Source organism: Cebus imitator, unplaced genomic scaffold (genome assembly GCF_001604975.1).
Source record: "Cebus imitator isolate Cc_AM_T3 unplaced genomic scaffold, Cebus_imitator-1.0 Scaffold463, whole genome shotgun sequence".
Lineage (NCBI taxonomy): Eukaryota > Metazoa > Chordata > Mammalia > Primates > Cebidae > Cebus > Cebus imitator.
The window spans coordinates 1,152,898-1,161,738 of NW_016107778.1; the positions used below are offsets into that span (position 1 = coordinate 1,152,898).

Genomic DNA, 8,841 nt, shown 5'->3' on the forward strand with positions numbered 1-8,841 from the left:
AGAGACGGGGTTTCACCATGTTGACCAGGATGGTCTCGATCTCTTGACCTCGTGATCCACCCACCTCGGCCTCCCAAAGTGCTGGGATTACAGGCGTGAGCCACCGCGCCCGGCCATTACCCACCTTCCGAAGCCTGTTTCTGTCACGTCATCAGATTCATTCTCTATCCATCTTTGATCCCTAGCTGGTGAGGAGTTGTGATCCTTTGGAGGAGGAAAGTCATTCTGGTTTTTGGTGTTTTCAATTTTTTTTTTTTGCACTGGTTTCTTCCCATCTTAGTGGCTTTTCTACCTGTGGTCTTTGTAGTTGGTGACTTTCAGATGGGGTCTCTGAGTGGATATCCTTTTTGTTGATGATGAAGTTATTTCTTTCTGTTTCTTTGTTTTCCTTCTAATAGTCAGGCCCTCTGCTGCAGGACTGCTGTAGGTCCACTCCAGACCCTGCTTGCCTGGGGATCACCTGTGGGGAATGCAGGACAGTGAGGGTTGCTGCCAGTTTCTTCTTCTGTTATATTCTTCCCAGACGGTACCTGCCAGATGTCAGCCTGAGCTCTCCTTTACGAGGTGTCTCTTTGGGTATATGGGGGTTGGGGAGGTTTTTGAGGAGACAGTCTGTCCCTTATAGGAGCTGAAGTGCTGTGCTGGGAGCTCCGTTGTTCCATGCAGAGATGCTGGGCAGGTACTTTTAAGTCTGCTGCAGCAGAACTCATAGCCGCCTCTTTTCCCAACTGCTCTTTCCTAGGAAGGTCAGTTTTATTTATAAGTTTCTGTCATGCTGCTGCCTTTTTTCATAGATGCCTTGCCCCCATGGAGTAGTCTACTCACAGTCTGCCAGCAGAGGCATTGCTGAGCTGCTACAGGCTCTGCCCACCTGCTGTGTGAACTGCCTCAGTAGTGGCAGACTGCCTCAGTAGTGGGAAATGCCCTTACCCCCACTGAGCAGGACCATCCTGGGTATAGCTGTGCTTCCTGTGAAATTCTCAATCCAGACCGTTTCAGATTGCCTGTTTTGTGGGGGTGGTACCCACCAAGCCAGATCACCTGGCTCCCTGTCTCTGCCCCTCCCTTTCAGTTGAATGGGCGGCTCTGTCTCCTAAGCATTCCAGGCACCAGTTGAAATGGCTGCCCAGATTTATGTGAGTTTCTGTGCAGCAAGCCAGCACCAGCTGAAACCGCCATGCTGAAAACTCGTGGTGCTTTTTGACCCAGGAATCTCCTGGTCTGTGGGAAGTGAAAATTTGTTTGGAAATGCGGTGGGCACTCACTCTCTGCATTGTTCCTGCTGGGAACTGCCCTCCAGAGCTGTTCCTATCCAGCCATCTTGGATCTCTACCTATATGGTCAATTTTAGAATAGGTATGATGTGGTGCTGAGAAGAATGTATATTCTGTTGATTTGGGGTGGAGAGTTCTGTAGATATATGTTAGGTTCGCTTGATCCAGATCTGAGTTCAAGTCCTGGATATCCTTGTTAATTTTCTGTCTTTTTGATCTTGACAACAAGATGAGTGGGGTGTTAAAATCTCCCACTATTATTGTGTGGGAGTCTAATTCTCCTTGTAGGTCTCTAAGAACTTGCTTTATGAATCTGGGTGCTCAAAATGATCTCTGTCTTTGACTTTTGACAATTTAATTATTATGTGTCTTAGTGTGGATTTCTTTGGATTCATCCTATTGGGTCATTTCAGCTTCCTAGATCTGGATGTCCATTTCCTTTTTCAGATTTAGGGAGTTTTCAGCCATTATTTCTTTAAGTAAGATTCCTAGTCCTTCCTGTCTTCTCCTCTGACTCCCATAATGCATGTACTGGTCTGCTAATTAATGGTGTCCCATAATTTCTTTAAGCTATTTTAGCTTTTTATTCTTTTCTTTATACCCTCTGACTGGATAATGACAATCTGTGTTTGAGTCTGCTTATTATTTCTTCTGCTTGCTCTAGTCTGTCATTGAACTTCTCTATTGGATTTTTTATTTCAGTTACTATATTCTTCAGCTTTAAGACATCTGCCTATTCTTTTAAATTTTCTGTCTCTTTGTTGAAATTTTATTTTTGTTCATGGATTGTTCTCTTGATTTTGTTGAGCTTTTCCATGGTGTATATTTTGAATTGTTTGTTAGGCAATCCATATATTTTCACTTCATTAGAGTCAGTTTCTGGAATTTTAACTTGTTTCTTTGTTCGGATTTTGCTACCCTTTTTCTGCACATCATAAGAATCCACTACCTTTCTCAGTCATATGGATTGGCCTTTTACAGGAGAAGACATTCATCAGCCAACCAACCCAGAGCTTCTATGGGCTTTTTAAACCACTTTGCTAGTTTAAACTGCTTTCTTTGTTATTAGTGGCCCCCAGGCATCCAGAGTTTGTCCAGTCTTATCAATGCTCCTAGACAGGTGGCACCAAAGCCATTCTCTTGGTAGCTCCTGGAGAATTTAGAATGCTGGATGCATGTTCCAACCCTTTTCCTTCCCAGGGAGAATCTGGGAACTGGGATTTTTCCCCTACTCTGTGTTAAGCCAGATACAGAGCTGTGGTGCGTGCCAGCATGCTAGTTGAAATTGCCATTTTCTTCTCTGTAGCCCTCAGGATACTATGACATACCAGATACTTTCAACTCTGAAATAGGTGTGAAAGAAGCCAGTCTTTCAAGTGACACCTGGAAAAGTTGGTATTATATGTGCAGTCTGACTTCTCCCATTCTGAGGTAAAAGGTGGGACTGGGGGTTTCCTCCTGATCCTATGGAACTGTGCTGGGAGTTGGGATTATGATGAATGGATGTTCTGCTTTTTCTACAGATGTTTTGTTTACAATCTGGTTGGTTTCATACTCATCCAGGGTGCAGGAGCCTCTCTATGTGTTGCTGGGTTTCTCATAAAGGGAATTGATCCTTCTGCTGCAATTAAATCAGTGTATCCATTGGGGGAAAGAGGGTCCAGGGCTTCCTATTCTGCCATCTTGCTGATGTCACTTCTCTCCCTTATTATTTCATAAAACTATATGTGAATTTTTAATTGTCTCAAAGTAAAAGCTTAATTTGGTTGTTTAAAAGAACCTCAAGTTTGCTCAAGTCTAAAATGTCTCCTTCAGCTGAGATTTTTTTGCTGGTATCTTTACTCTTCCCAATTATGAGCATGTCTAGTCTTTTTAATGCCATCACATTACAGTGCTCTTGAGATCTTCCCACCTACTAGGCTAATATTTTCTTGGCACAAGGAAAACATTGGTAATCAATTACTTCAGCAAAACTAACCCATTTTTCCCCCCTCCCCTTGTTGTCTATTTGAGGTTCTGGTGTGGGATGTATAACCGCTTTGACAAAGGGCTGCAGCCCAAGCAGAGTATGCTAGAGAGCCTCCTGGAAATTAAGAAACAGAGAGCAATGCTGGAGACAGATGTGCATGAACTAGAAAAGGTGAGGAGAAAACTCCCAAAGAGAGATATTCTTGCCCCTTCTGGGTAGGTCCAGCCTGCTTGGACTTGAGTTAATACTTGTAGAAAGCTGCCTGGCTGGCTTTTCTATACTCTTTGGCTTTCCATGTGACCCATGTGTATAAAGCTTTGTGCATAACTCCTTTTGTTACTTCCCAAAATGTGGTAAATATGTCACTTAACTAGAAAAAAACAAGTGAATTTGTTCCCTTATCTTTTTTTGGATCTGGATGGAATGATTAGCAGGAACAAGAAGGAATGACAGAGAAATCACATAGCATTTGTTATCCATCAAGAGAATAAGCATAATATCTTGGGTATGCTGATAAGAACAGTGCAATTGCTGTCTTCCAATTAGGAAAATCTTATAAAAGAAGATTTGTATTATTTCCCATGTAGACTGCAAACTCTGCTTATTGAGTGACCATGTTGGACACAGGTCACAGAAGTCAAAAAGCATTTCTTGTTGATTTCATAAACTGAGCTGCTTATGAAATGTAGGGATCCCTAAAGGTTTGTTTGAAGGACAGGGAAAGGGTATCTCTTATAAAAGAATTATTGGAAATGGTGTGCTATTCAGGAACTGGGTGTGAACCCACTTTAAGCCAAATAAGGCATAGCTTTCCTGCTCCCTGTAAGTAAACAAATGTCATTTTATTGTGAAAATAAATGTGTTGTAATTATATCAGATCCCAAACATTTTAATGTCCTATTGGGAGGCAACAACTAGTTACTTGGTTCCATTTAAAAAAAAAAAATGGTTTGTGGGAACTGGGGGGGAACTAAAGCATAACTTAAAATCATAGAAAACATGCAACCCAGGAAGGCCCAGCCCTAAGTAGATTAGATGTAGTAGATAAACTTCTTCTTACGGCTCCTCTTTTAGCTACTAGCAGATTCTTCCACAAGGCCCTCAGGGAAGGTCCCCTATTCTAGACCCAGCCCTCTCACTTATCCCTGCCTGACTCCTGAGAAAGAATCAGATTCATTTCACATAGACTTAGATCACTCTGGAAAGGCTTCCTTTTGAAGTATGTATGTGTATTTATGTATGTGTTATTAACTTTCTTTTTTTAATACAGAGAAGAAAAACAAAAATGGCTTATAATATCACCCAGACAACCCTGTTGACTTTAAAAAAAAAAAAAAAAGGCAATATAGGTATAAAGTTAGAAAATACAGAATACAATAAGGTACAAAATGAAAAGTTTAAAAGACTCCCCCCACCACCTTCAGAAAAATGTGTGCATTCTACCCTCACTGATGTATGCATTTTTCTGAAGAGAAGATCCATAATTTTCATCAGGTTTTCAATGAGGCCTTATGACCCCAAAGAATCACTGTTGTAAAGTATCAGTCATATTATCTCAGAAAGTGAAAATATCTATTAGAAGTAGCATGAGGTAGGCAACAGGTCATAGACTTTGGCATTAGGCAGATGTAGGGTCAGATCCTAGTTCTTCACTTCCTGCATGTGTGAATTTGGGTGACTTACTTAAATTCTCTGAGCCTCAGTTTCTTCATCTGTAAATATAGCTAATACCTAAACTAATAGGTTTATTATAAGGATGAAGGGAAGTGCTGTATGTAAAGTGCCCAGCACATAGAGGTATTAAATAAATATTAGTGGTCTATTCCCTTGTCCTCTCCCCATCCCATGAACAAAATTGCACTTATCAGAAAAGAGGACTTTTATAGATATAAGACCTTTGAGATTCTTCAATGGTAGGGCTTCTAAAGTACTATGGCCTGTGATGAGGGAAAGATGTTGTGGGGGAGGAGGTGAGCAAAAGGCCATTTGCTACCATTATAAGTCACAGCAGCAGGACCTCTGCAGGTCAGGGTGATGTTTGCCTAGTTTTTTCTCCTGTTTATAATTCTTCTCAACCCTTTTTTGCTCCTGAGGCAGAAACTAAAAGCCCGTGATGAGCCACCAGAAGAGATCTGTACCTGCTCTCAATTAGGAAACTTACTATCCCAACATCTGGGAAGTCCTTTGACCAATCCTCTTGGCTTTATGGGTATTGATGGAGACCTGAATACCTTGATGGAGAATGGCACCCTCTCCAGGGAAGGAGGCCTCCGAGCTCAGATGGATCAAGTAAAAAGCCAGTGTGCAGACTTCCACCATGACTGTTGTGGGATTGTGGGCAGCCTTAGGGCCATAAATATCTATGGGGATGTGGGCATCTCTGGAGACAGAGGCATCTCTGGAGACATGAGTACCTCTGAGACTACAGAGTTCTCCAGAGACTTAGGAATCTCTGGGGCCATGGACATCTCTGAGGCCACGGGTATCTCTGGAAACATGGGTATTTCTGAGGCCAGGGGTTTATCTGGAGACCTGGGTTTCCCTGGGGATATGGGCATCTTGGGAGACACAGGCATCTCCAAGGCCAGCACCAATGAGGCAGACTACTCCAAGCAGCAGTGAATTAGTTACTCATCTGCTTCCATGCTAGGTACACCTACAGCAGCTACAATGATTATTGTCCCAGAGAGGGCTCTGCTACTTTTCCAATTGGTTTAAGTGGGTGAGGCCAGGGCACCCCTCTTCCCACTTAAGAGTCTAGAAGGAAATTACTTTACTGATTAAGTGACCAATATGTTCATATTAAGCAGTACAGAGTATAGCCAAGGCAAAGAATATGTTATTGTTCTAAAATGGGATTTAACTATAGAAATGTTGCCTCTCAGCTGAGACATGTATTAAACTGGTTCTACTATCTGTTTTCCTTAATGATTGACCTCCCCTATTTTCTACCCTCACTGATGTAATGTGAGAGTGAATGGAAGTATTTTCACAATGGTCAATAACGACCCATTTGAGGGGATGGAGAGATGGTATACACCAGGTAACTAAATTGCAGAATATATTAAAAGAAAATTTTACTTTCAGGTATTCTTAAGTCATGAGATGTTAGCTAACATTATTGCTAATGGAGACATACAATATTTCCCTGAGAAAGAAATCAAAATGATGCTTAATTGTTAGCATGAGTGCATGGGTGTTTGGTGGTTTGAAACATGTAAGGAAAGTTTTCTTAAGTTATGACACTTGCTCTCTCCAACCCACACCCCACCTAGGTCTTGTTATAATACTTAGCCAGTTCCCTTTTTCATAGATGGCTCATAGGTAAACTTGAATCCACTACAGTCTGAAATTATAAATTTCAAATTAATGAGTTTTGTATTAATAACATTGATTAATAGCATTCTCAGCATCGGTTCAGGAAGTAATTGAAAATCTTGGTGCTTCAGACTCAGACTGAGACATGGTCTATGTGCTTATCTGGGTTTTTGCAAAATACATCCCGTTTTGGGTCTTTTTATGAAGACAAGTGGTTTCCCTTATCTGGATATCACATGAGATTTTTGGATTTTTTTGGCACAATTGGCCCTACTTTTAAATCTGGTAGGTTTATCACCTTGTGCTAATGTACACTTTTGAATAAAGTCCATTCTGATAGCATATACAGATACTCCTGGGGAAAGAGATGTATTTTTATTTAAACATCAGATTTTCTCCTAGAGCTTGATATACTTGATGGGGTTTTCATCTTTCCTATTGGATATTTAGTCATGATTTTGCCACTTCCACATACTGAGAGTAGGATAGGCCTTGGTCAGTTTGGATCATGCTCTGTATATTCTCAGCAATTCCAGAACTCTTAATGCCAACAGAATACAGGTCCTCAACCAAAATGTCTTTTCCAAATACTCTATATTTGGCTTAAGCTAAAAAATTAGATGACTTAAAGAGGCATCTCTTGATTTTCACATCCAGTTGTGCACATAGAAATCTCTAGAGGATTTAGGTGCTTTCCTTCAAAAAATCTCTAAAGGCTTAGGTGCTTTTCTTTGAAAGAAAAGGGGTACTTTTTAAGGGTTTAATTTATGTGCAGGAGAGGAATACCAGGATAGCTCCTTGATTTCTTTTCCCTAGCTAAACTATTTACCCAAAACAACCTCTTTTGTGGAAGAACTCTAAATCATTTTGGTTGTCTTTTTTTAATATATAAATGGAGTCATTTTTCTGTTTATTTCCTCTTGGTAACTGTTTTAATTCTTTGTTTTTAAAGAACGCTTAATTTATTTGGAACTTTCCCATTAATAAATAGGGCCATATCTTACTTACATCTTTTTGATAGCTGCCTTGATCTTATAATTTTAAAGCATGAGGATGATTTCCTTTTGTATCTCTGTTGTCCTCCTCTTTCCATGATTTAGTCCTTACTTTATATAAACTAAATCATCATTTGACTTCTTTTGGAAAATAAAACAGGGTTTGTACACACCATTTTGATCTGGAAGTTACTTGTAATTCTGGCTTTGTGAAGGACGTTGCCAAAAAGGATGACGGTACCAATCTGCCACCAGTGAGCCATTCTGGAGCTTGCTCCCACACCTTTCTCCCATATCTCAATTTGTATTTTGCAGTCCATTAATTAGCATGATGTTCTGGATAGAGTGTGTTGAGTTTTCAGGGAAGAAAGTAAAAAGGTAAATGGTAAGACAGAGTAGTTTTTGCAAATAAAAAAAATTAAGCCTTAAATAATACCTAACCTTATTTCTTAGATCAAAAACAAAATAATAGTGAAAGGAAAGGCTTTTCAATGTAATTCTAAACTGAGAAGTGGTAAACCACAACCCTGGTATTTCCAAAAGTAAAAACAAAATTTTTAAAAGACTGTATTATTTTGTTAATTAAGGCCACGGGAGCAATTTCAGTCTCAAAATCTGTGAGGTCAGTTAGGTTGGTCTTCGATATTTTTACTCTCCAACATGTCCCATTATTGCTTGCATATAACAAATACAGAACTAAGAAAAAAAAAAGCTGCGTGAAAAACACCTATTTATTCTCAACACCCAACACCTTTTGGGTTTACAGTTGGATTTGAAAATCTGAGAGAAGAAAAAGATGGAATCCAGATATTTATACACTAGTAAAAGCAGAGTAGCTATCTGTAGGTAGGAGCTCAGCAATAGTGAGGAGACTTATGAAGGTAAGTTGGCAGGAGTACTAGAAAAGATGATCTATTAATGGCTTTCACTTCATACTCTGATATAACACCTATGCCGCAAAAGAAATATGACTCCCTACCCACACTGTCCTACCCTACCAGTTCCCCAAGCAGAAATTCCATTCTCATGTGACTGCTCTACTTAAATTGGAAGGCATTTAACCACCTGCCACTGTCATCCACTAATCTGACCTCTGCCTGCTTTCTACACAAGTTTCACAGGCCTGGGGTTACTGCTTATCTTTTCTAAACATGAGGCATGCTCTGTTTCTGTGCTTGTGGCCAGACTCAAATTCTACCATGGCCACTGTTTTAAAAATTCATTAATTATTTGCATAGTTGATGAAATGACAGATTTATCACAGTAATAAAACAATCTTAAATAA

General features: G+C 40.1%; 1 protein-coding gene across 2 annotated transcripts in view; it reads left to right on the plus strand.

Moving 5' to 3' along the window:
- MTMR8 (myotubularin related protein 8) overlaps window positions 1-7,990 on the plus strand; it is a 142,505-nt gene extending 134,515 nt beyond the window's left edge. The window contains exons 13-14 of one of the 2 annotated variants that reach the window (XM_017512151.2): window positions 3,288-3,414; window positions 5,341-6,323. In XM_017512151.2, the coding sequence (XP_017367640.1) occupies window positions 3,288-3,414; window positions 5,341-5,865 (652 nt within the window). In that variant the 3' untranslated portion in view covers window positions 5,866-6,323. Of the gene's footprint in view, window positions 1-3,287; window positions 3,415-5,336 lie in introns of both variants that reach the window. The other variant, XM_037732667.1, reaches the window with a different exon arrangement.
- Window positions 7,991-8,841: the final 851 nt, after the last annotated feature.